This window comes from Cibotium barometz, chromosome 3 (genome assembly GCF_041138505.1).
Source record: "Cibotium barometz isolate CiBa-2024 chromosome 3, ASM4113850v1, whole genome shotgun sequence".
In the NCBI taxonomy this organism is placed as follows: domain Eukaryota; kingdom Viridiplantae; phylum Streptophyta; class Polypodiopsida; order Cyatheales; family Cibotiaceae; genus Cibotium; species Cibotium barometz.
Genome location: NC_141048.1, coordinates 52,357,728 through 52,384,740, shown reverse-complemented (window position 1 = coordinate 52,384,740; position 27,013 = coordinate 52,357,728). Strand labels below are relative to the sequence as shown.

Genomic DNA, 27,013 nt, shown 5'->3' with positions numbered 1-27,013 from the left:
AATAAAGCTATGGAATCTTTGTGGACCAAAGCTAAAACAGAACCCTTTTGAAGCATTGAGACTTTATGCTAGCAAAGGACTGGTGTTGGTTATTTTGGACCTTTTTGTGGTTGAACATGATGAGATTGCATTGGAGCAGTCTTGAACCAAGCAGGCCATGTTGTGGCCTACGAATGTCAACGACAACGAAAGCAGATACTCTATCTCAGAGATCCATGACTTATGCAGTTTCTATGGGTCACCATATGAATTTCACTTTAATGAAGGATCCTTATGCTACCAAAGAGGATTTCAAAGATGTCTTGGAACAGATTGTAGAATAGAGATTTGGTGACTTTTTATGCCATCAAGTAGGGTTTTCTTATGATGCAAACCCAAGTTATGTGTGACACAAGGAATTGAGGCCAAGGTAATGGAAGAGTGCCATGCTCCTTCCTACATGGGGCATAGAGACACCTTGACTACACTCTAATAAGCTTTGGAGAGCTACTTCTATTGGCCTACTATGAGAAAGGACATTGAACTATATGATTCAAGAATGTTTGGTTTGTCAGAAGGTCAAGTTCGATCGACAAACACCAGTAGGACTATTGCACCCATTGAATGCTCTATGGGAGAATATTGCTATGGATTTTTATCTTTAGATTACCAAAGCCAGGGAATGATGGTATATGGACCTCTTCAAGAAACCAAGAAGATCTACCTGTTGGAGAATGCACAGGCGGAAGCATAAACAAGATGAGAGAGAGTAGAGAGAGCTTGTGGACAAGATCACCTTTTATATTAGCCTGAAGCTTTACAATGGCAATAGGCAAGCAAGAGATGTTGAACTTGTGAAAGGAAAGTGGATGAAATAGTGAATAATGGGGGAACTCCTTATATAGTCCATGTGTGAGTTGGTTGACTGCCTCTAGGGTTGGCCGACTGGCACAAGACAAATAAATAGGAGAAAAATGCATAAAATGCCCAAAAAAAGGTACAACCCCAAAAAACATTGAGATTCATAAATTCTAACACCCCCTTTGCAGCTCATAGCGTGGAAGAAGATAAGTCAATGAAGATGCAACCATGGACCCTCACCACTGCAAATACTGGAATCACCTCATAGAGAGCACCCACCAATGTGTTTTCTCGAACAAAATGCCACCACGAATAGCAAGAAACTCTGCTTGGCCACGAATTCCCACACAAGTGTGCAGTGAACTCCAAGAATAGATGATGAGCTATTGGACACACCGTGCCCATAATCCCCAATAGTGGACGGAACACATCATGTCCCAAAAGCCTCGAACAATGAACTTGGAACAGATCCAGTTGGAAGAGTCTCTCTCGTGGCACCGTGTCGAATGCTTTGCGGAAATCTCCAAAGCAGCAGTATAATCTCTTCTCCCGCGCCCTAGCCTGGTCAATCAGACATCTCAGAGTGAATATATGGTCAATTGTGGAGAAAGCTCATCGGAATCCAGCCTGCCCTGGTGCTCGCAGTCCCTCCTTCTCTGCATATGAGCTCAGCTCTGCCTCGAGCACTGCGCCATAAAGTTTGGCCAATGTATGACCAATCATGATAGTCCTGTAGTTGCTGGGGTCTAGCATGTCTCCCGCTTTGTGGAGAGGCACGATGGTGTGCATAGTCCACTCAGCTGGTAGGCCCTCCACTAGTGCTCTATTAAAGAGGTGAGCAACAAAGGGTCCCAGTGTGTCAGCTGCATAAATAAGATGCTCACTTTATATACCTGTGTGGTCAGTCGATCTCCCATACTGTAACCGGCGGATAGCTCTCTCTACCATCGATGCGGTAAAGAAAGTAGAGGTGATAGGGTGGGACTCTTGTGGCTGTGGTATGGGCGACTGAGGGATATGGTAGAGGCTCTTTGCATATGTGTGCCATGTGTGTGGATCCTCAATCGCGCAGATGGAGGATCTTGTCACACAAAGTCTCACACCGCCTTCTTTATCCCGAGTTTCGTGAGTCTTTAGCAATCCACTTTATCACTCCAAACTTTAAGAGATGAGAGAGAGAGAGAGAGAGAGAGAGAAAGAAAGAAAGAAAGAAAGAAAGAAAACTGTATTAACATCTACTAGAGGCCAAACTCGACCTATGAGACAAATCAATGTACAACTGTCAATGTCTTCTGGATGTCCACATGAAATAAACTATGAAAGTACTGAGCTAGTGGGGGGGTGTGATGGATGGAGCACTATTGCTAGAGGCTCAGTATGCAACCTATATACGCAGGGTATACAAGAATGCAATGCACATCTGTCTAGCTCCAACCAGTACCATAATGGGGGTGTAATATGTGATACATAAGCGATGGCGAGGCAAAAATACCTCGGAGCATGATCTTCGGGTGTGAGTGTAAGTGAGCTAGCCGCTCCTGGATATGGTGCTGATGTCGAGCCCGTATCTGTGTGATCTCCCTCTGATGTAGTCTGGGAGTTTGGTAGCCTGGTGCTCTCCGTCTGTGTCTGGCTCGGAGGTCTGTAGCGCGTTGAAGTGTAACCCCCTCTTGTGTCAGAATAGGCACTGGGATAGATCTCTGGAAGAAATCAGTGAGCTGGAGCTGTCGCCCACCTCTCCCTGTGGTATGAGTCCGTATCAGTGTTTCTCTATGGCGCTGTCTCTAGCAAGAACTGGCCAAATTTGCGCTGGTCTACAGACTCCATGATCTGGCGGAGTGAGGGATTTACACTGAAGATGGTGGTGTATCTCTCTCTAATGACACTATATGCTGTGCATCTGCATACATAATGTTCCTCACTCTCAACCTCCTCCTGGCATAGTTTGCATATCCTCTCTGCTCTGGGGATCCGTACTGCCCTACCTGCCTCAATCTCAAGTTGGTGTGATGACACTCTGAGCTGGCCAATCACCACTCGGGCACTGTGAGGCATGTACACATCCATGTATCCAGGTCTCTGTATGAATCCATCCGCTGAGATACGCATAAACTGATCTCTTAGAGAGAGAGAGAGAGAGAGAGATGTACACGTTATTGGGTCCCAAATTACCCACTGAAGGGCCCCCTCCTATTGCTAGGAGTATTTGCTTTATTATCTTTGAAGAGAATGAATGAAGGACTGACTTCGGACTGTAGATAAGCCAAACGCAAGACCTTTGAAAGACCAAGATTCGGGCTGAACTGTACACGGCTATAGAAGCACCAATGATGATTGATCTCAATGCCTATGCACTCTTCCAGTGGAATGTAGGAAGGCTGCAACTCTGAGGCTGAGAGAAGGGGCTGATTGGCATTGTTCTAGACTGTGTTTATTTGCTGATTGGGACTGTTCTGGACTGTGTTTATTTGCTGCATGAATGCGTTTTACCTTCATCGATAGGGCTGTAGCAAAACGATGATGAGATGATATGCTGAATTCTGTTTGTATGCTGAAAACGCAAGGTATTGAAGAACCTTCCTTGGCTTAATGCTGACGATGAAGCGTTTTGCTATGCTTATGTGCTCAAGTGTTGATGCTCCCAAGGCTGAGGGACTGAATCGCTTGCTTGAATGATGATGATATGTGATATGAGATGCAATTTATATGAGCAAGAGGGCTGGTCTGCTGGCTGTAAAGCTGGCCGACTGTAGCATTAAATGCTACACGACTTGCTACAATGGATAAATGCTGAAATAAATGGTTAAAAATGCCAGAATAAATGTTGTGAAATATGGTAAAAATACTAGATGATATTCCAAGGCTTCTGCCATGGTCTATGTGCAAATGAGATGAATGATATGCAATATGCAATGATGATCTGATGCAAACCCTAAGGCTTCTACTGACTCTATATGCATGAATGATTCTCTCCAAGTGGTTTAAGGGACTTGATTGACTGACCGACTCTCTAAGGTTGAGGAATAACCTACGTAGCTCGTGCCTGACATATCCCAGATTGAGGATTACAATGGGGCCACGGCGAACGACAATTATCGAATCCTAAAGGGTTCTACTGCTGTACAATGAAGCACTGATGATGAGCTATCTTGTCACCATGCACTATAGTGCAAAGTGCATGTGACATATGGGCTGAAAGTACCACCTTTTCTTTGACCTTATTAAATGAGGTGTGACATCACTGCTTACCTCAAGGGAAGATTCCTAGGCTAAGAGACTGTTCCCACACTTAACTCCGATTTCCCAATAGTCGGCCTGTTTATAATCCTCCACGACCTATTTAATCCTCTTTTGGTGGTCGCTTTTCACACCAATAACCTGGCTGCCTTTTGCACTCTTGTCGAGGCTACTACCCAGAACTGTGCGTTGGCCTGCCCCTTTCCTTGTTGTCCGGCTTGGCTGCTGGCAGCCATTATACTCTGGCTGCCTACTAGTCTGGCTGGCCAGTCCACAGGGCTGGCCGACAGGTTGCCCAATCCCCAAGGGTTGGTCGACCAAGGCCTAGACCCTCTCTTGGGCGCATAGTTATTTTTGTACGGTGTACGACACCATACTGTATGGTGCGATACTTTACGGATTTTTCTAGATTTTTTCCCCCAAAAAAATTACCGTTTTGGGGAGGTAACGGTTTTTTTTTTGCTTGTCTATGGCTGTTTGAGCTTCCTCAATACTGTGATGCTTTCCTCCTTTTAAAATACTCCATCTCGAATTGGAAATACCTAAGTTTGTAAGTATTTTTTTAAAACACCGTATTTTATCGTACGATAAGGGAAAAAAATTTATATCATACCGTATTTTCCCGTACGGTATCGTATTTTCCCCCTTGATAGGCAAGGGTTACAACCCTTTTCAGGGGTAGCCCAAAGGGATGCCCCTTTTCTTCTACATGCAGCTACACAGATGCCTGGTATCTGGTTACAAGCCGAACACCCGGAACACTTGACATCATTCTAGAGGGAGACTCAAGAGTACGGACTGGCACTACTTCATGTATGGGACTTGCACACTTAACCAAGACCATGTACGGGACTTGTACACGTGACCTTGGATGCTTAGAGTGGAACCCTAGCTGGCTCATCCCAGATTGGGGCTCACATGGGACCAGTTTCCACTCCAGGTCTTGCACCTGCTGTACATATATGTCCATGTGGCATCCAAGTGCGGGATGCATGTGACAAGTACTCCATAATGTCCTGATAAAGGTGCATATATGGTGATTGCCCATTGGGTTGTGCATATCTGGTGGGCAGTAGCATGCTTGGATATGCTCTAATCTGCCCCTTGGTAGGCATAGCCTCATCTAGATGTAACGGGCCTCCTCATTTCTCATCACCAGTGTAAGAATCCTGCAAAGGTGTGGCCGGATTAGGATGGCAACTCCACTTGACCCGCGCACTCCTCCACATGCTCTAGGCTCCTCTTTGTATACTGATTCCCATTCATATCCAGATATTTGTGGCAATCCTCCCTTGGGGCTCTCATTTGTCTCCTTGTAAAAGATGATGTCTCTCCCCATGAATGTCTTTGCAAAGCTTCAAGGTCCAACCATAATGTGCCATTGTAGTTCCAGGTGTTTATCCTCAATCCTGACGTGGTCTCATAGACCCATGCCCCTAGTTGGGACGGTGTCCTGTAATGATCACCGGATTTTCTATAATGTCATCACCAATGTAGACCTTCATGCCCATACGGCAGCCCTTTTGTGTAGGAAGGCCTGGCGGGACTGGGCATCCTGAGAAGGGGCCACTCCCTACTCATATCTTTGCGTGCTCTCCATGCATCAATGAAGGGTGAAGGGTGTTCCCTCTATACCCTGTCGGCATAGCTGTGCTCCGTCTCCTTTACGAGAGGTCGCCACAGGAAGCCCTGTGATGCGCACATTAAGTGCTCTGCCCTGCCTACGCTTCTCTTCCTCAAGTGTAGTGGTCGTCATGGTATGTGTTCAGAGGTCTTCTGCTTCTTGACCACCTCCACCCATTGGGAGAGAGCTATTTTCTTGCAACTGGCACCGGCCTCTTTAATCTGAATTACCTCCAACAAGAGGGCTGTGTGCTGTGATTCCTTGTCGTCTTTATTCTTCGTATTTGCCTTATGTTCTGCCATTTCAGCCTTAGGGTGGCCATGTCCCGTTCATGTTGTTCTTTCACCTATGCAAGCTCTTGGTCACGGGCTTCCCTCAACTCAGTTACTTCCCGGTCATGCTGTTCCTCTTGGGACATCAAAATATCCCTGAGGATGACCTGTGCACAGGATCCCATGGGCCTCTTATTTTTTTCTATCTGCGTGGGCTTGCATTTTGTCGATGATATCCTTTAGTTTGCCTCACAGGCCCTTCCATTTCATCGAGCAAGTCAGAAATGGCGAGGATTAAATGCCTGATTGCCTGATTTTCTGTGATTTGGGGCAAAATTCAAATTTCGGTCCAAAGTTGATTTGAGAGAGAGAGAGAGAGAGAGAGAGAGAGAGTAAAATCTTCTGGGAAAATTTTGAAGGTGTGGCACAGCCCTCTGGCCTTACTGAGGAGGCGTCTTTGTATGCTGCAAAAATCTCTTCTTTACCACAACATGATGTTCGGTGGGCTGCTGCAGAACTGAGAACTGCAGAACTTCTTTCTCGTATTCAACCAAATGGACACTCTGAAATACGAAGGAAAGCTGTAGCTGATTATGTTAAAGGGGTTATCCACAAATGTTTTGAATGCCAGGTGAGGTTCTGAAAATTATTAGATAATTAAAGTGCTTCTATCTCATTTGCCTTTACTATCCTTTGTTTGACGTTGATTTTTGATATAGCTTATTAAAAAAATCTTATTGACCAAAAACTGTAAACAGTAGAGTAAACTTAAGCACACATTTGTTAACTTGTTAGCTTTAGTATTTGAATGGTGCATGAGCTGCCACTTTTTGGCTTGCCTTTTACAAACTTGAAGACCAAGCAATATGTATTACTTGCCTAGCAAGAAAAATCAAACTCTTGGAAAGTAAAAAATTACTATAGTTTTTTCTTTTCTTTTCTCTCTCTCCCGCTGCCTGCCTGCACCCCTCCCGCTTCGCTCGGCGCCCCCCATCTCTCTCCACCACACCTGTTCGCCTGCATTCGCCCCCTCTGTGCTCGCCCGTGTCTCCACCACAGCTGTCCGCGCCTGCACCCCTCCCACTTCGCTCTGTGCCCCCCATCTCTCTCCACCACACCTGTTCGCCTGCATTCGCCCCCTCTGTGCTCGCCTGTGTCTGTCCGTTTCGCTCTGCACCCACCCCTCCTGCTGCCTGCCTGCACCCCTCCCGCTTCACTCTGCACCCCCCATCTCTCTCCACCACACCTGTTGCCTGCATTCGCCCCCTCTGTGCTCGCCCGTGTCTCCACCACAGCTGTCCGCGCCCTTTGCCCACCCACCCTTGCTCAGGCCCCCAAGGCAACAACATAATGGGGACTTGAATTTCATCCATTTCTTCTCTTTCTCTCCCACATATTTACCTGCTCCTTTCAAACATTCCCTCCCTCTATAATGGGAGGGTCTGTAGATGACAAAATCAGCCAGCTTGATCATATCCTTAGGGATCTTATCAAGGACCAGAAGAAGACATTGGACAGCACCATCACCGCCATCAAGAAGGACTTATTGACACGCATGGGGAAGCTGGAGGCCGAAGCAGAAATATGGAAGGAAGAGAAGCTTACCATGCAAGAGGAGTGGAAGAAGGAAAAGCTCGCCATGCAGGAGGAAATCAACCTTTTGAAGGGCGAAGTGGCATCCTTACGTGATCGTCCACGGGAGGAAGGAGAGACTCTTGAGGTGGACACAGAGGCAATCAAAGAAGAGATCACCAAAACCCTCACCCACACAATCGAGGGGAAAATGGAGGCGGCCCGCGAAGGATGGGTAGAAGTGATGAAGAAGAACATCAAAAAGGAGGTGCAAGAAGATGTACAAGTGATGAAGAAAAACATCAAGAAGGAGGTACAAGAAGATGTACACATGATGCAGTCTACTCTTGATGAAGAGAAGATGCGACGGATCCGGCGCCTCAACATCCGAGTCACAGGGATACCAGAGAGCACTACCTCCACGCCCGAGATTGACGGGCGGAACCTATGCACCAAGCTAGGACTAAAGGAGGATGAGCCGCTCCCATTCACTAGAGTATGGAGGACAACCCCAAAGGACTCCACCAAAGGCAAGGCCTTAGTGCTACAGTTCCCAGACGAGGAGAGTAGGATGAGCTTTATGAGAAGACGGGCTATCTTGAGGAGCTTGCCAGGGGACCCCATCTACTTCGATGATGATCTCACATGGATGCAACTGGAGCACAGAAGATTATGCATGCCGAAGATCAAGGCGGCACGCAAAGAAGGGAAGAAGGCACATTATAGGGATGGTCACATCTACATTGATGGGAAGAGGGTCGAATAGTGCCATCTGGCCTATGAGACACGGAGGAAACAACATGAAGACAAAGAGATACACAGCAAAATCTGGAACTGTAATGGAGTCCTATGGACACATCCGGGGAGACTTGAGGAGGTGATGGAGGACCAGGATATCATCTTGATGACAGAGACACATGAGAGCCCGGAGAGGGGCTTACCACGCTCCCACTAGGGGTGGGAGACAGTCCCAGCTCACAGATTTCTTCCAGAGAGCTATGCCAGTGCCAGCTGATGTACCACGTGGGGTGACTGCACAGAGAGCAGAGGAATTGAGAGCCAGGAGGAGACCTAGACAGACTGGACATAGAGCATCCTGACTCCGTCACCGAGAGATAGCAGCTATCCGAATGAGACACCAGATGGAGACACAGGAGAGGCTAGCTCGCTTTCATTCAGACTCAGGATACATGTTCATGCCATTCACAGCCTCAGCATCGGCGATGTATGATATCTTATATCCCTCTTATGGCACTGGATGGAGTTAGACATAGATCTGCATAGCATGCTTGTACTACCCCTTCAGCATATAGAGATGCATCTTGCCTCAGCACTCCATCCACATCCCACCCCCCTTATATTGTTTGTATATGGGCTCCACCGATCCATGATGATTCACAGTTGTATCCAGACACATGCACACTTTTTCTTTTGTTTCTTTTCTTCCGAGGACCGGAAGAACACAGTTGTATTATTTTTTGTCTCATAGGCCGACTTTGGCCTCTCGTAGACGTTAATATATCTTTCTTTCTTTCGTTCTCTCTCTCTCTCTCTCTCTCTCTCTCTCTCTCTCTCTCCCCCCATTCCACGCCTCTCTCTCTTTCTTTCTTATGTATATTATGTATCATTTTTGACCTCAAAGTCTGAGTCTTTTGTAGATGTTAATACTCTCTTTCTCTCTTTCCACCCCCATGTTTCGTTTGAGTTGCTCACTCTTTACTGGTTGCAGCCCTCCACCTAGCTTGGGGTGGGTTTAGCCTCAGTTGCAGGTACTCCAACCAACCTGACAGCACAGTGGCACCAACATCTCAACTCTGTGCTAGCTTAGGTCCACCAGGCCAGCACTGTGCAGCTCCAGTCCACAACAGCTCTGCTTCCAGCTCTGCTCTAGCACCACTTCCATGTATTCTCTAGCTTCGCTTCCACCTCTGCTCTAGCTTGCCCACCTCTGTGCCAGCTCGGTCTCACCTTTGGCACTTGCCTTCAAGTCACAGCCAATGTTACCAGCTTGAGGTGTCCCCCGTCTTCCATGTGTTTTGGCACTAGGTCTTCCCCAAGGTCGTCATCGTCCATGGCATGACTCTCCAGCAACCAGATCAACTCAACAAGGTTAGGCTTAAAAAACCTTATCCCCAAAGTTAGGATGAATCCACACGCTGAATAGGGTGAGAGAAGATGCCAAGGAAGCTCACCGTCACATCGCTTTGGCAAAGACGCGGAAGCCCCTGCCACTCAATTCAATGAGTGGACGTATTTGATGGAGCAGATTGTGTTGTTCAGAGGATAGGTTCGTGAGCTTGAAGGCCATCTCACAACCTTGGATACTTTAACCCTTGAGGCCCAACCTACAGAGGAAATCATTGCCAAGGTAAAGGAAGAGGCGAAGGATCTACAAGCAAGTAACATAAGAATGGTTAACAAACGAAGGATGCTGGTGGCCCTCAAAACCTGAGTTGGAGGCTTTACTAGAAGGATGGTAGAATTATGGGCTTGATTTGTGGGAGAGATTGGTTAACGCAACTGCAGCAATCCAGTGGAAAGGGTCTGCAACAGTAAAGACTGAAGCAATTGGCAATCCTGTAGTTCTCACCCATGACACTACAAGATGGTTATACTATTTAAGTAATCAAGGAAATTGAAGGGTACCAAAGTGTGGATTGCGGATGCCCCAGCATACTGAAGCATAAAAGCATGGAACTTGATAAAATTCAAGCAACATGTAAAAGCTCTTATCCAAAAATTTTGCAATCCAAAACCAGCTGCTTCTCAGGGTGCACCTATTATGTACGTGGAGCTAATCCTCGGATTAGGAGGTGTCATGTGCATGCACATGGACATGCTTAATCCCAGGCTAATCCCTGATTTGGAAAACAGATAAACACAGTTTTTGACATGATTAGGGTCTTGTCAGGCAGTGGAACAGATCCCAGAGGACATGTATCAGGTCGGCCAGGTGTGGAGAGCTTTCTAAATTCTACCGATGGTCGGCAGCTTTTTAGCATTTATTGTCCAAAGGACCTATAAAAAGGTAAGGCTAAGATCAGTCCATTTGTCTGCCCCCAAGGTGGGGCAGGTCTAGATTTAGGCTTTTTGTTATCCTTTTTGGGAAGGCCAGAGGCCACAGAAGATTTACCTTATTGTACTATATGAATATACTGAATATACAACCATCTTTCTCTCTCTATTCTCTGATTAATTGATTAAGTTGAGATTAACTTTATTTGTCTCTAAACATTATTAGCTAGATTTTAAAAAAAAGAGTTAGAATTTATTCCCTCTATACAAAAATAAAGGCAACATTTAGTGAAATTTCTACTTTTTTCATTGCTAGAAATTTCACCATTACATGTCTATCCCCTGCTAATTGTATGCACAGATGTACTACTAATATGTAGGCACACTTCACATTACAGGTCTTCGAATTTGGTTCGGTACCTTTAAAAACCTATCTACCTGATGGAGACATTGACTTGACAGCCTTCAGTAGACATCAAAATCTTGGAGACACATGGGCAATTGATGTGCAAACTGTCCTCAAGCATGAAGAGCAAAAAAAGGATGCAGAGTTTTGTGTGAGGGATGTGCAATGCATTCATGCAGAGGTGATGAAATTTTTTGCTTTCATCAACCACTTCAGCAATCTGTATACTCTTTGTACTAATTTGACTAGCTCTTTCTGTTAGATGCCTTATAATCTTCTATAAAGGGTCCTTCCAAGTAACATTAATGTGTTTTATTGTTTAAGTTGCTACCCCTCTAGGATTTTTGAAAACCTTGAAACATCTTTTAATATCACTAACTGAGCCTATTTGTAAGAGTATTGAGTGGAAAACTGAAGGTGCAAATGGAATAGAAAGTAGTACTGAGACAAATGGTTATAGAACAGGGGGGCCAGCTGCCAGCATAGGTCCCATCATGACGACCATCATAAATGGATGCTCCCTCCCTGTCCCCCACGGGTGAGGAGTGTTCTGTATCTAGCCTCCGTTAATTGATGAGTGCACATGACTAGGTAAGTGGAGTCAGCATATTTGATAAAATAAAAGAAATGATAGTGAGACTGCAAATCTGATCTACACCACTATGATTATAGAGGATGGCTGGTCTATACCTAGGAGGTTATTTGAGGATAAAGAAGGCCATGAAGGCTTACTGAGAACAGGCATGTGACAACATAGACCATGCTAACTTATAATTTCTTGAGAGATTGAAACCCTTGGTTTATGCACATTGCTTCAGGATGGGCCTTTTAAAAGCTTTGATTTGGCTAATCAACATGCCCTCTGCTGCTTTGCATTGGGTACTGGTTCACAAAAGAACTTTGAGATATTTATTGTTTTTCAGCTAGGGTATATGTCTGTATGCACACACAAATATACTCACACGCACGCAGGCACGAATGTGCATACATACATACATATGTACATACCTATGCATAAACGTACATACATAGATGCATACATACAAACATACAATGGATGCACGAATATATGTCTTGTTTCTGAATGCAGGAGCTCCTTCAAGGAGCTACATACATACATATGTAGCTCACTCGTGCAATGTGGATTATGAAGTTCCATCAATGTAATTGTTTTGCGCTTATGTAATCATTTCAAATGCAGGTAAAAATTGTCAAATGTCTGGTTGACAACATTGTAGTGGACATCTCCTTCAATCAGCTTGGGGGATTATGCACACTCTGTTTTCTCGAAGAGGCAAGTTTCCTCCTGCACCACCTTTGTAAAGAACTTGATTTTGGAACTTCAGTTGGTGGTTCTTCTTTCATCTAGAAGTTATCATCGTAAACAAGAATTTTGTCGGTGGTTCTTCTCTCATCTAGGAACGTCTTCCAGGTGGATCGTCTGATTCAGAAGAATCACTTGTTCAAGCGAAGTATAATACTTGTTAAAGCCTGGTGTTATTACGAGAGCAGGCTACTTGGTGCCCATCATGGTCTCATCTCCACCTATGCTTTGGAGACCCTTGTGTTATACATCTTTAATGTTTTTCATACTACTTTACGAGGTCCTTTAGAGGTAATGAAGCTTTCTAAACTTTGTCTTGCTACAATATAAAAATGCGGTCTTGATGCTGCTGAGCTTTCATCCTTTGTATCAGAATGTTTTGTCCTGAAAAATGAGCCATGGGCATGCAGGTTTTGTTCACATTCTTGGACTACTTCAGTAACTTTGACTGGGAAAAGTATTGTGTTAGTCTATGGGGCCCTGTTCCTTTGGCATCCATACCCAATCTTACAGGTAAGCTTCTATGGATTATCCTGATGATTACCATCAAGTTATTGATAATAGTTTAGTCCTTTATTTCTCTAACAGCTCTTCAATTAAGTGCTTACAGCAGAACCACCCCTCAGAGATGGAGGCAAGTTGCCCCTGAGCAAGGAATTGGAAGCTTGCAGTGCTCTGTATGATGTGTTTCCCAAGGGCCAAGATACACAAGCTCGGACATTTAGTGAAAAGTTTTTAAATGTAGTTGATCCATTACGAACCAACAATAACTTAGGACGCAGTGTCAGTAAAGGTTAGTCTCAGATGGTCTGCCTCATATAAGGTGTAGCTTGGAAAGTCCTGCTTGCTAATTATTGAGATTTACTTGGTATTCAAAATCTTTTCTGTATCTAAGCTAGCAGGCTCTTTTGGACAATTCCTTACAGTGCTTTGTTTCATGGAGCTTGTCTTTTTAAGCTTTTTGCTTGTATTAAGTACAGTTGGTAGGGTTCAACCTGTTGGAGTAAGGAGGGAGTAAGGTTCCTTAGAAGGTAAATTGAGGGCTGGTCTTCAGACCCGGCCAACCAGCTTGGCCACTTCAGGATCTAAAATTCCATCTGCAAAATATACCCGAAACCCCCACTATTCATCCAGCTTTGAGCCAGGGGCATGGGCTGCCCATGTGCCAAGGCCTTAGGATGCCATAAGGCTAGCCTATGCCTATGCCATCTATGCTTACTAAATGCATGTTATATGTACCTATGCTAGAATGACCTATATGGACTGTTGTCCAAGTGGGTTAAGTGACAGACTCTTAACACCTAAGGCTTAAAAAGACCTACGTAGCACAATGGGGTCATAGTCCCTTAGAAGGTTCTAATTTTGTACAAGTATAGCACTGATGATGAGCTAGTGTGTCACACAGTGCATGGCTGCATGGAACATATGTGTGTGTGTGCATGTGATATATATATATATATATATATATATGTATTTTTGTGTGGGCCTTTTTGATCTCACATTCAAAAACTGGAGTCTAAAGTTCAGAGTCCAGACATTGTTACATTTGTGATGCTTTATTCTCTGTTATGCAAGTGAATGAAGCAGCATGCCTTGGCATTTGCTATGGGTCTTGGATGATGAACCATATTTCATTTTTCATGCAGCTGTATGGTGTTTTACTTTGAATTCAATTTTCCTGCAGCACTTTAAATCTATTTACATGTTGATATGCACTTTTTTTTTTTGGGTACTTAGCAATCTAAAACATGCATTTGTTGACCCGTTTTTTGTATAAAACGTTCTGGAAACGTTTCTGAAAAATTAAAAATGTATGAAACATTTCTGAAACCTGTTCCATATGAGGTGTTTCTGAAAAGCCTGGCAACACTGTCCAATGGGATGGCTGTAATTCGGAAGTGTGAGAGCTGGAGGGCAAGGCCAGTGCCATCCTCTTCAGAGTGCAACGCCTTCCCTGCCTTAGTCACCCAGTCATTGTTTCCCACGCGACGAAGTGGGAGGGTGTTAGCCTTAGAAGTGAATAGACAGAGGATCCGCCACCAAATCTGTTGTGCCTGTGGACAGTCCCAAAGGCAGTGCTTTTGAGTCTTTTGCAAGGTCCTGCAGTGATTGCACCGTACGGGCCCCCTTGCAATAGCCAATCATGTACCGATTGCGATGCTATGGTGGGCTAGGAGCCACAAGAAGAGAGTAATCATTCGTAGCCGGATGCTCTCTCACAATCACTGGGAGAAGTCTGAGTGCCACAAGAGGAGGCTGCAGGAGTGCTCCTAGAGAAGAATGTGACGGCCTAGTCTCCCCGTGTACATAAAAAAAAGGCCACGAAGGGTTGTCTCCAACTTTGACAGGATAGGGATCTTTATGCCATCGACGATTGTGGAAGCCTACTACCCTCACCTGCTGTGGGGGGGAGGGGTAGTCCTTGTCAAAGGTGGCGCGGCTAGGTAGCAGGTGGCCAAAGTCCCCAACTGAGTAGGCCTTCCATGGTAGTCCCCTTTGCATGGCAAGGAGTCCATGTGTCTCCTCATCATCCGAGGACTCCTCATCAAGCAATATAAACTTCTCTAGTTTGGGAGAAGCCATATCACCAAGCAAGTGCAAATTAGCACTTACAAAAATCAAGTCATTGACTTGTTTTGTCCCAAATTTGTTCCTCTTCTTGGATGCAACATGGCCGAACACACTCCATAGCTGCTCAATCGGAGAGGAGCTTGCACCTTGAGACAAGATCCTTACTGCCAATGATTGAAGCTGTGGTGTACGAGCCCCATAATCCTCCCACCATAAAGCAGCCCGTATCTTAAACCTATCTCTCTGTGCATGAGCCGATCCAAACCTTCCCAACTTGCTGCGATAAAATCCAAGTTGGTCTTTCACCAACCTTTGTTTATCTGCATCACGAACCTGCCTAGAAAGCACTGTCTCCCAACCATCCATCACCTCATCATCGGCCTCTTGTCCACATCCTTGGAACTCAAGATCCAAGACATACGCAGCAGCATGCATAGGAGAATGATAACCATTCCATCGTGCTTCACATAATTCTCGAAGCTCTGCATATTTCTCATCAGACAAGCCCATTTCCCCTATTTTCTCGATCATTCGGTTAGCCCCCTCATAAACCTTGCCAATGCATGGCTCCCGTCCATCTGCAATCCGCATCAAGCGCATGATCGGCTTCATCATAGCATTGATAGTGTTGACTTCATCCCAAAATGTGAAGTCTTGTATGGTTCTTGCAACCTCTATGCCGGCTCTTGACCGAGAAAGAGCCCATCCCATCCACTCATTGCATACAACCAACTGCTTCAAAGGCAATTGCACTTTGGATAACCTCTTCATCATGAGAAAGTTATAACCAAAGCGTGTCTCTGAGTACTTCAAGAGATCCTTTTTGGCCGATCTCTTGCGGAATTCATTCAAAATAAACTGATGGTTCTGAATGAAGCTTATTATCTCCTTGCCTTTTTGAATGTGTGGATCAACCCATGGCAAGCTGCCAAAATTCTTCAATAAGTTGCTCAAACAATGAGCAAAGCATGGACTAAATGTGATATGTGGATACCTGTCTTCAAGCTTAAGACCAGCTGCTCTATTTGTTGCCTCACCATCAGCTAAGAACTGAATAACATTCTGTCAAATCCCCATGGATCTCCTCGTGATCGATCTTGGTTTGGACTGGAATCCTGCAAACAAACGAACAAACAAACAAGCAAGGGGGTGCAGGCCTGACTCACCTCCCAACCATCACAGCCGTGGGCGAGCCCACAGTCTTGGTTGTCCCCACCGAGCCACGAGCTGAGCTAACTAGGATGACGTACCGACCAATCTCCTCCTCGCGACGTCCCATACCGTCACGAAGCTGCCTTCGCGGGCCTCAAGATCGCTGCCGGCCTCGGCTACGCAAAGCAGGTGCACGTCTGCACTAGATCCAGGCTCCAAGACCATAGAGCTCTCACAAACTCGTGAGACTCTCTATATCCCAATAACTAACCTTGGCCACCCTTTTATAGGCTCTTGGCCGGTCATCGGGCGTCCACACTTGGGCGCCCGCCCGTCCATACTTGGGTGCCCGCCCCTTAGTTTATCCCTAACTCAGCTCGTCAAATCAGCCTGCCTAGTTCCAAGCTTCTCCAAGCCTCGAAACTAGTCTTGCGTGCATGTAGCACACTGTAGATACATTGTGCACATGACATACTCCCCTTCCTCTAAGAGCTCACTCTGCTCACTAAAAAGCCAAGGTAATCTCTCTGAAAAGTATTCAATGTCTCCCATGTAGCGTCCTCCTTAACACGATTCTTCCACTTGATCTTGTATTCCGTGATAAGCGTATTATGCAATCTTCGTTCACGAAATCCAAGAATCTTTTCAGGTTCGTGCGGAACAAATGTCATGTCCTCGACATCTATAATTTCTTGAGGAGTAACTAACTGATCTGCTCCACCCAGTACTTCCTTAAGTCTACTGACATGAAATACAGGATGAACTTTCACATGAGAAGGCAAATCCAATTCATATGCAACTGAACTAATCCGTCGTGTAATACGAAATGGTCCACAGTATCTAGGGGATAATTGCGGAGATCGACCTGTCCGTAAAGTCTCGGAATCTTTCGGAACTCGCAAATACACCATCGTTCCTTCAGAGAACTCTCTAGGTGCACGATGTCTATTAAAATAAAACTTGTCTCGGTCTTGAGCACTTCTAATAGATTCCTTCGCAACTTGTAACATTTCCTGCATATCTTGCAAAAAATTACGTGCTGCATCATGCTGAAGTCTTGAGAATCCTACTGTAACAGGTGATCTTGGTTGAAAACCATACATAAGCATGAAAGGACTAAACCCTGTACTCGTATGCTTAGTACTATTATATGCAAATTCTAACATAGGGAGATAATCCTCCCATGAACTCTGTCTTTTGGATACATATGCTCGAAGCATATCCTCCAAAATCTGATTCACTCTTTCAGTCTGGCCATCAGATTGAGGATAATCAGAGGAACTCAAATTCAAAGTTGTTTCCAACTTCTCAAAAACAAGTTTCCAAAAATCACTCGTAAACTTAGAGTCCCTATCACTGACTATGTCTTGCGGTAACCCGTACAGTCTAAACAATTGCTCGATAAACTGCCGTGCTAATTGTGTAGCTGTAATAGTCTTCCGGGTCGGTAAAAATCTAGCCATTTTTGTCAAGCGATCTATCACAACCCAAATAGAATCGTGGCCTTGATGTGTTCTTGGCAATCCGGTAATAAAATCCATGGAAAGACTTTCCCATTTATTATCTGGGATTTGCAAAGGATGCAACAACCCAGCCTGTCTAAAGCGTTCAGCTTTATTTGCCTGACAAATCTGACACTTGAGAACATAATCTTCTATATACCCTTTCATCTTTGGCCAATAAAAAGTGTGTTACACTAACGATAGTGTCCTGTGTACCCCAGGGTGTCCAGCAGAAGGGGCATCGTGACACTCCTCAAGAATCTTGGACCTAATGTCCGAGATCTGTGGTACACAAATTTTGTCATTACGGAATAGTAAACCATTCCGAATCATCCACTGGCCTCCTGCAGCCTGAATAGTAGACTGCTCAGTCATCGAGTCTTGGTCAATCAATGAGCTCCCGTCTTGGATCTTCTGCCAAAATGGACCAAAATAACTATCAGTCCTGCAAAGCCCTCTCAATGACTGAAATAAGTCAGTAGAAATCTCGGTGAACGACAAAGTATTCACCTCTCTAATCCGACTAAGCGCATCTGCAATACTATTCATGGACCCTTTCCGATAACGGATCTCAAAATCAAAATCTTGCATTAACTCTGTCCAACGAGCTTTCCTTCCTCTCTCAAATCATCCGCATCACACACATACTTGATTGACTGATGATCAGTCAATACCACAAACTTGGAGCCATATAAATAATGTCTCCAAACCTTGAGAGCATGAATCACAGCATAAAGCTCCTTCTCAAGGGTTGGCCAACGAGATTGAGTGTCGTCTAGCTTTTTACTTTCAAAAGCAACCGGTCTACCATCTTGAAATAAAGCTGCCCCGATAGCATAGTCACTGGCATCAGTTGCAAGATGTAATATGCGGAAGCTTCGGAGAAGGATCGGTACTTCAAAACTCAGAAATCAGCACTCTTTTCGCGACGGAATTAACGCACAAACTGACTGGAGATGTGCAGAAAATAGAGAGAGAAGGGGGAGATGGAGAGGACACAGTATTGGGTCCCAATTACCCTCTGTAGGGCCCCCACCACGGATGGTGTATTTGCTTTATTAGAATGATGTAAATCTAAAAACAAATACAGAAAACTTGACCTTTTCTTGGCTGGAAAATCCTGCCCTTGACCTTCAGAAGTCCACCCCTTTTCTTGTCAATCTCCTTGGCTTGACTGGTCCTTGATTGGCTTGAGCACTTGGTGAAAATTGAGATGAATGATGGAATTATGGCTCTCTTCTATTTATACTACCCTTCAGGGGCAGTTGGCCAGCATAAGGGCAGGCGGCCAGCATCAGTTATGTCCCACGACTGGATGTTCAAAATCCCATTAAATGCTGGAAAAATTCCCATATTTCCATCGCATCACGTCCTAGGTGGCTGGACATCAAGCGCCTGCTTCTTAAGGGCTGGGCACATCTTTTGCCCATAATCCCAAAGCTGGGCAGCCTGTATGGGCTGCCCCATACCTGCCCTACAGCCATTTAAAGGCTGTATGCTCCTGAAAATAGCCTTATCTTTGCCCAAGGGCTCTGTCCTAAACATAATCTACTCAGTGATTTGGCATCCATTACCATACCACATACACAGAACCACTGACATCATTCTAGAGGGAGACTCATAGCGTGGACTGGCATTGTTTCATGTGCAGGACAATGCACACCTGACCTCGGACATCTGAGATGGATCCCTGGCTGACTCGTCCCGGACTAGGCTCACATGGGACCAGTTCACCATCCCAGGTCCTGCACGTTCTGTACAGAAATGTCTACGTGGCATCCAAGTGCGGGATGCACGTGACACAAGAACATAAGGCCGACTAGGATCAGGCAATGCTAAGATAGGTGCTTCCTTGACTTTATCTTTCAAAAGTATGAAGGCCATATCCAAATCGTTATTCCAAGTGATAGGCTGATTTGACTTACGTCCACGACCTTTCAATAAGTCGGTCATCGTCAGTAGTGTGAGCTGAGAGTACTCCCGTACAGATTTCCGAAGAAAAACAACAAAACCGAGAAAAGAACGAAGTTGTTTCACTGTTCGTGGTATAGGCCAGTCCAGAACCTTCTGAACTCGGTCATAGTCAACGCTCAATCCATCTCTAGTGATCTTGTGTCCCAAGTAAATGATGTCGGTCATAAAGAACTCACATTTACTTAACTTAGCATCATGTCGATTCTGTCTTAAAATAGATAAGACAATTGTGAGGTGTCTAACATGATCCTCAAGAGTACGACTATATATCAAAATATCATCCAGGAACACCACCACAAATTTTCCCACATGTTCACGAAAAAGATCGTTCATCATTTGCTGGAAAGTGGCTGGAGCATTGGTTAACCCAAAAGGTAATACGAGAAACTCGTAATGGCCATACCTAGTCCGAAAGGCGGTTCTTTCGACATGCCTTTCATGAATACGTATCTAGTGATAGCCAGTACGTAAATCTATCTTCGTGAAATATTTCGCTCCTGCTAACCGGTCAATCAGGTCATCTGATCTAGGGAGAGGATAACGGTTCTTAATGGTCAACTTGTTCAATCTCTTGTAATCTATACACATTCTCCAGGTATTCTCCTTCTTTCTCCTAAGCAACACAGGTGCACCCCAAGGTGATTTACTTGGACGAATCTGGCCCATCCTTAAATAATCTTCGAGTTGTTTAGCCAACTCATCTTCCTCAGCTTGGATGATCCTGTAAGGTGGAATACTGACAAGATGAGCACCAGGGATCAAGTCAATACGATGATCTACTGCCCGTTCAGGTGGTAAACCCGATGGTAGTTCCTTAGGAAATACATCTTGAAACGAATCAAGTATCTTCTGTAATTCTTTGCTTTCAAACACACTCAATTCATTAACATCCATGGAAGGGATGAGAAAAGAAGAAAGTGGAATCAATACACAATGGAAAGCGGTATACAAAGAAGAATCCATTATATGTCCAAAATCAATTGTATTTACAAGAGGTCCCTGAGAGGGATGAATACAATCACCTAAAATACTATACTTGGTGTCCCTATGCTGAAAAGAAAAAATATGACTAGACCAATCTATCTGGACGTCAAGAGTCTTAAACCACTCAATCCCTAATAACAAGTCTACATTTTCCAGATGCATAACGTAGCATTCCAGAGTATCTTTGTAGTCCTGAATTTGGATTGGAATATCTCCACCTTGCGATTCACAACTTACCTTCCCGCAGGTAGGCGTACTTCATAGGTATGGTCGCTAAGTGTCGTATCAAGACTCAATTTCTGCACAAGTTTGGAGTTAACAAAGTTATGCGAACTGCCAGGGTCTAAAAGAATGTAAATCTTATGGCCATTCACTTCTCCATAAACTCGGAGAAGATCATGCAAGCCAAATACTTTAGAATTGAACAAACAATCAGAACAAGTACTAGGGCGAGAAAGTACAGTAATTGACGTACCTGTCAAAGAGAACTGGTTAGCTGCCTTTGGCTTGGGTCCTGCGTTTGACTTGGTATCCTTTTGCTTCGGGCACTCATTACGCATGTGTCTTTTTTCTTCGCAGATAAAACAACGTCCTTCCTTCTTGAGCTTCAAAGCCCTAAGGAGTCGTTTCTTCTTTGCTGGTGTCAAACTTGAATTCTTCGAAGATTGGTCCGAAGACTTGCCTTCAGTCGTGTTAGCCATAGGTACGGAGAACTTTTGTTTATGCTTGTTCCCCTGCTCGGTAACGGGTTTCGACTTGGAAGAGACCATCGCATCATCATAGATACGAGCTGAATGAATGGCCTCGTCCAAAGTTTTACATTTGTTATTTTTAACCTGTAATCGATACGAATCTGGTAAACCAGCTATGAAAAACCCCAAAAGAGTAGTGGGATCCATCTTTGTAGCTTTCATCTGCAAGTCACGAAACTTCTGGAGGTAGACCTCATAAGTGAGGTGCTGCGAGGTCATAGTTAAAGCTGAAAACCGGGCAACAAAATCATAATCATCCTCTTTCTTAGGAATTCTTTCTTGAAAACGTCTTCGAATTGTGCCCAAGTCGTTGGCTTAGGATTGAGTTCCTTCCACCAAAGCAAAGCTTTGCCGGACAGGAAACCTGCTGCTAACTGGATCTTCTTTCCGTCATCATATGGATGAAACTGAAAGTGAACTTGCCACTAATGTAGCCACGTGTCCACGATCTCCTTGGTGCGCTGCTTTTGCTCGCCCCCGAACGGTTCTGGAGTAATGTTGGGGCCTAAAGCTGAAGCCAATGTATCCATACCCGAGACAGTAGAGAGGGTAGTGGTCAATAGAGCGATGGAGTTCTGCAAAGCTTGCATCTGGGCTGCGATTTGTGCCTGACGTTCCGTCGAGAGCTACTTTGAACTCTTGGAAATCTGATTTTGACACAAAATCGTCAAAAAGATCGGCATCGGTACCTTCTGTAGCCGGCAAGCCTTCGCGTTCCACAAGGGGCTCCAACTCTGATTCTTGGGTCGACATCGTGAAGAGGGTACGTGGAGAGAAAATTCGATCTTTGCACAATAAAAGTGCGAGGGAACTTGAGAGCTTGAGAGCTTGAAAACTTGAGAGATGTGAGACAAGAAGCCCACTTGAGGGGGTTTATAAAGGTTTCCCAAAAAAACTAGAAGCCCCCAAAAGCGTTGCTTGGCTTTTTCTTTGCTTTTGTGTTTTTTTTTTCTTGAATAAATAAATAAATATATATATATATATATATATATATATATATATTCTAAGTTTAAAAAAACCACTTTTAAACCTTGGAGGAGATGACTTTTAAACTTTTTAAAAAAAAATTAACCTCAAAAAAAAAAACGTAAGCTTTCCTTGGTTTTTTTTTCCTCCTCCTGGATTAGCCGGCGTGCTGACTGCTGACGTCGAGTGCTGCCAGCGCGAGCTTTCCTGCCGGCGCTTGCTCGACTGCCGACGGCTGCCTCTACCGGTGCTTTCTCGCCAACCGTCGCCTGCGACCGCCCCATGTAGGCGTGGCCATAAACATGGGTTTCTTTGATGAAGGAAAACACATACTATTCTAAAATGTGCAGTATGCACAGAAAAAACAGCAAGCTTTTTAACACATACCTTTCTTCGACCTCTTCTTCTCTACCTACCGACTTGCTCGTTCACGAGGTATGCTCTGATACCACTGTCAAATCCCCACGGATCTCCTCGTGATCGGTCTTGGTTTGGACTCGAATCCTGCAAACAAACGAACAAACAAACAAGCAAGGGGGTGCAGGCTTGACTCACCTCCCAACCATGACAGCCGTGGGCGAGCCCACAGTCTTGGTTGTCCCCACCGAGCCACGAGCTAAGCTAACTAGGATGATGTACCGACCAATCTCCTCCTCGCGACGTCCCATACCGCCACGAAGCTGCCCTCGCGGGCCTCGAGATTGCTGTCGGCCTCGGCTGCGCAAAGCAGGTGCACGTCTGCACTAGATCCAGGCTCCAAGACCATAGAGCTCTCACAAACTCGCGAGACTCTCTATATCCCAATAACTAACCTTGGCCACCCTTTTATAGGCTCTTGGCCGGTCATCGGGCGTCCACACTTGGACACCCACCCGTCCATACTTGGGTGCCCACCCGTTAGTTTATCCCTAACTCAGCTCGTCAATCAGCCTGCCTAGTTCCAAGCTTCCCCAAGCCTCGAAACTAGTCTTGCGTGCATGTAGCACACGGTAGATACACACTGTGCACATGACACATTCTCTGGTCCAACTTTCTCAATACTTTCGGCCCACTCTTCCACAAGATGATCTGCAGTTTTTCCAGTCCCAGAAGCATCATGTGAGGAAATGAATTGCATTCTTCCTCGAGAATAAGCAACCATGCCATGAATGGACCTTTTTCGAGTGTCACTCCAACCATCTGCAATAAGTGACACACCATTCTTTGCCCAACTTTCATGCACAGACTCTAAAGCACATTCAATTGCAGCTCTCTCCTTTTGCATTAAGGTGGTGCGTAGTGTCTCATACGAAGGAGGCTTGTATGTTGGGCCATACCGTGCAATCTCCTGGACCATTTCAATGAAATATGGAGACCTGGCAACATTGAATGCTACATGATCATGATAAAAGAACCTTGCAACAGCTGCATCTACCCTCTCTTTCTTGCGGGGATCCCAAGCTGCTCCCAAGGTTTGCTGCTTGCCGGAACTTGCACCCATAGACTGCGAATCTTGGGAAAATGCAAAGCTCCCAAGTCCTCCATACTGTTGTCCATCTCCCAAGTGTACATCTTCCCCATGTCTATTGAAGTAAGATGCATCAATTGCCGGTTTCTTTCGTGCACATGCTTTCTCCTCTTCACTTGGGTACTTTACCAAAAGCTCTCTACGCATTTCAGGTGTTGTCCCTGGTCATTTGTTCACTTGTGCTTTTTCATTGTTTACATGTCATAGATGTGCTCTCACACGGTTTGCTCCTCCTGACTTCTCTTTGCTACATTGCTTGCATTTCCATCGTGTTGCACCTCCCTTAGATGAATACCTTTCTAGCCTTTCAACCTCGTCCCACCAAGTAGCATTCGAAGCCGATCGCTTTGAACCCGAGTAAGCCATGATTTCTGCAAATTCGGGCAAAAAGTTGAATAGACTCTCAAAGTTAACCATTACAGAGAAATGAGTCTTTTTTTTTTCTTTTGTTTAATGGGGAGAGACTGTGCAGTCCAGATTGTGACATAGGTAATTTTTAAAACACCAAAAGTTCAAACAAAGAAAGAGAGAGAGAAGAAAGAGAAAAGCTTGCTGCCTTGCCTTCTAAAGATGTAAACTGTTGAACTTGAGTCTTGATCACTCGGGCCTAGGCAGATTGTACTGTTGCTGCTTGCAAGTTGGTACCAGGCACAGTGTTGAGAACTTGAGTGTACTATTGTAGTCTGTTGTGGACTTGTACTATGTAGTATGTAGACTGTAGTAGAATGTAGTCACTAGTGTGTACACTCAGCACTGTAGTATGTACACGGAAAGGGCTGGGGGCTTGGACTCTGGAGGCTGGGGCGACTGTAGTGCCTGGTACAGAACAATACGGGCAGGCAGAACAGTACGGGCAGGGCCTGCAGCAGGCGACAGCAGTACAGCCTACACGGCCACGGCCCACAGGTGACGGGCAGGCTGTAGGTGACTAACGTCGGGCAGGCTGCAGGTCGGCCGACGATGACTACAGTACGGGCGTGAACTTCCGAAAAGCGACGGGCGAAAGGCGTACGGGCGTGAACTTCCGAAAAGCGATGGGCGAAAGGCGTACGGGCGTCGGGCTTCTATTTTTTTTTAAAAAAATCCACGTCATCATTCCCACATGGGGGAACGGCAGCCTAGCGCTCCATCTCCCATTCCACCAGCGTTCCACGGTCGTTCCCTGGCGTTCCACGTACGTTTCACCACCTCAACGTTCCTCATCCCGTTTCCATCGTTCCCTTCGTTCAGGCCATGGGGGAACGCGTTCCACCGTTCCCAATGGGGGGAAACGGGGTTCCCCTGCTACTATGGCCAGGTCACTTCTACTCAGTTGGATTTTGATGATCATAGTTGCCTACTTTTGGAGGAGTCGTCCGTTCTCATCTCACAGGGTAAGTTGAAGGTGTCAGTCAACAGTTCTGATCAGGCACTTTCCTCAGTTCAGAAGAAAGGTCGGAGTCGCTGCTTTACTTGTGGAAAAAGAGGCCATTTGTCCAAAGATTGTTTGTCCAAGAAGAAGAAGGACAAGACCAAGGGCAAGGCTTCATCTCAGAGAAAAGACAAAGACACGACACATGATAGTGATACAGATTCTAGTACCACTTCTAGGGTTCCCAGGGCGCTTTCGGATCAGGAGACCTCAGATGGTGTGCTTCTCTAGTACACATGCAGTTTCCCCCCATGTGCTTCCAGCCAGAAGAGGCTTGTGGGCGGGAGAGGGGGCTGATTACAGCTCCACCTACTACTGGTGCATGGGGACTGTGATTCGGAGTTCCAAGCATTAGACATCTGGCAGGACACAGTTATCTGTGGTACAGTAGAGATTATGAACTGGATTTTTCCCAAGTTCATTGTTCGAGGCTTTTGGGACGTGATGTGTTCCGTCCACTGTTGGGGATTATGGGCGCGGTGTGTCGAGTAGCTCATCATCTATTTTTGGAGTTCACTGAACACTTGTATAGGAATTCGTGGCCAAGCAAAGTTCCTTGCTGTTCGTGGTGGCGTCTTATTTCGAGGAAACAGGTTGGTGGGTGCTCTCTCCGAGGTGATTCCAGTATTCGCGGTGTTGGAGGGTCCATGGTTGCATCTTCATCAACTTATCTTCTTCCGACTCTTGCACACACTGAGCTGTAGAGGGGGTGTTAGAATTGTGCATCTCAGTGTTCTGGGGCTTTACCATTTATCTTTGGTATTTTATTGTATTTCTCCTATTTATTTGTCTTGTGAGCAGTCAGCCAGCTCACTCATGCACTATATAAGGAGTTCCCCATTATTCACTCCTTCATCCATTTCCCGTGCACATAGTTCAACACTCAGTTGCTGGCCATTGCCATTGTAAAGCTTTACTACTGTTATAAAAGGTGATCTTGTCCAACTCTCTGATTCTCCTTTGCACTCTCTCACATGTTTACTGTTTATGCTTCCGCCTGTGCTATCTCCTTCACTAAGTGCTATTCGTGCGAGCGCCTGCTTCCTATTGTTCATGCCAGCACTTTCTCCGTGTTGTTCAGCTCCAGCTGCGCTGCCCTGTTCCTCCACCCATTAGCTAGTGCTGCCCCTTTTTGCCACCCGTTGGCGGACTTCATGATAGCATGCCGACGGAGCTGAGCTGACAGCTCCACTGGTTGGGTGGACTAGGAGGGAGGACCCTGGCTATATGCCCAGCGGGGCGTGCAGTGAGAGACTCAACCATGTGTACAAGAGAGAAAAATATAAAGAGAGAGAGGGGAGAGAGAAAAGGGAATGGGGATCTTGCACAGTACACCACATTGAGCGGGGAACAAGCCTCGTCCCCTTTCAGGAATTTATTCAAGAACAATCCACGGGCACGCTGGCCAAGATCAATACAATCAATGAATACAAAACAAACAAATATGCCGATGTGGGATATCCAAGTCGATGTCGATGTCGACGTACAAGATCTTTGATGTCAAGCACACCACAGGGATGACCCACAAGTATCTCTCACTGGGCTAGTACCAAATCCAAGTATCCAAATCTAAATCCAAATCATCCAAATCCAAGTCCAAGTCCAAGTCCAAGTCCAAGTCCAAGTCCAAATCCAAGTCCAAGTTCCATGTTCATGTCCAAGCTTCATGCCCAACCTATATGTCCAAGTTCCATGTTTATGTCCAAGCTTCATGATCCATGTCCAAGCTCTATGCCCAAGTTCTCCATGTCCAAGCTATATGTCCAAGTCCAAGAAACACTCGCTCATCCCATGAGTAATATCCACAACTCCTATAGCCTTGTCCATGCAGAAAACCATGGAAAAGCTTTTTCTCGCAAGAAAACTGATATAAAACCTGTTTTAATGGTTTTTGGGCGATAAAA

General features: G+C 45.3%; 1 protein-coding gene across 7 annotated transcripts in view; it reads left to right on the top strand.

Moving 5' to 3' along the window:
* The window catches only part of LOC147640243 (uncharacterized), an 80,248-nt gene that overhangs the window by 39,808 nt on the left and 13,427 nt on the right, over positions 1 to 27,013 (top strand). For 3 of the 7 annotated variants that reach the window (XR_015262636.1, XM_086778382.1, XM_086778407.1), the window contains exons 2-7: positions 6,393 to 6,604; positions 10,959 to 11,147; positions 12,168 to 12,260; positions 12,399 to 12,581; positions 12,701 to 12,803; positions 12,892 to 13,083. Coding sequence is in view for 4 of the 7 variants with exons in the window: in XM_086778382.1 (XP_086634508.1) it covers positions 6,393 to 6,604; positions 10,959 to 11,147; positions 12,168 to 12,260; positions 12,399 to 12,581; positions 12,701 to 12,803; positions 12,892 to 13,083 (972 nt within the window). In the remaining 3 variants the exon portion in view is untranslated. The remainder of the gene's footprint in view (positions 1 to 6,392; positions 6,605 to 10,958; positions 11,148 to 12,167; positions 12,261 to 12,398; positions 12,582 to 12,700; positions 12,804 to 12,891; positions 13,084 to 27,013) is intronic. The other 4 variants (XR_015262642.1, XM_086778396.1, XR_015262640.1 and 1 more) reach the window with 2 other exon arrangements.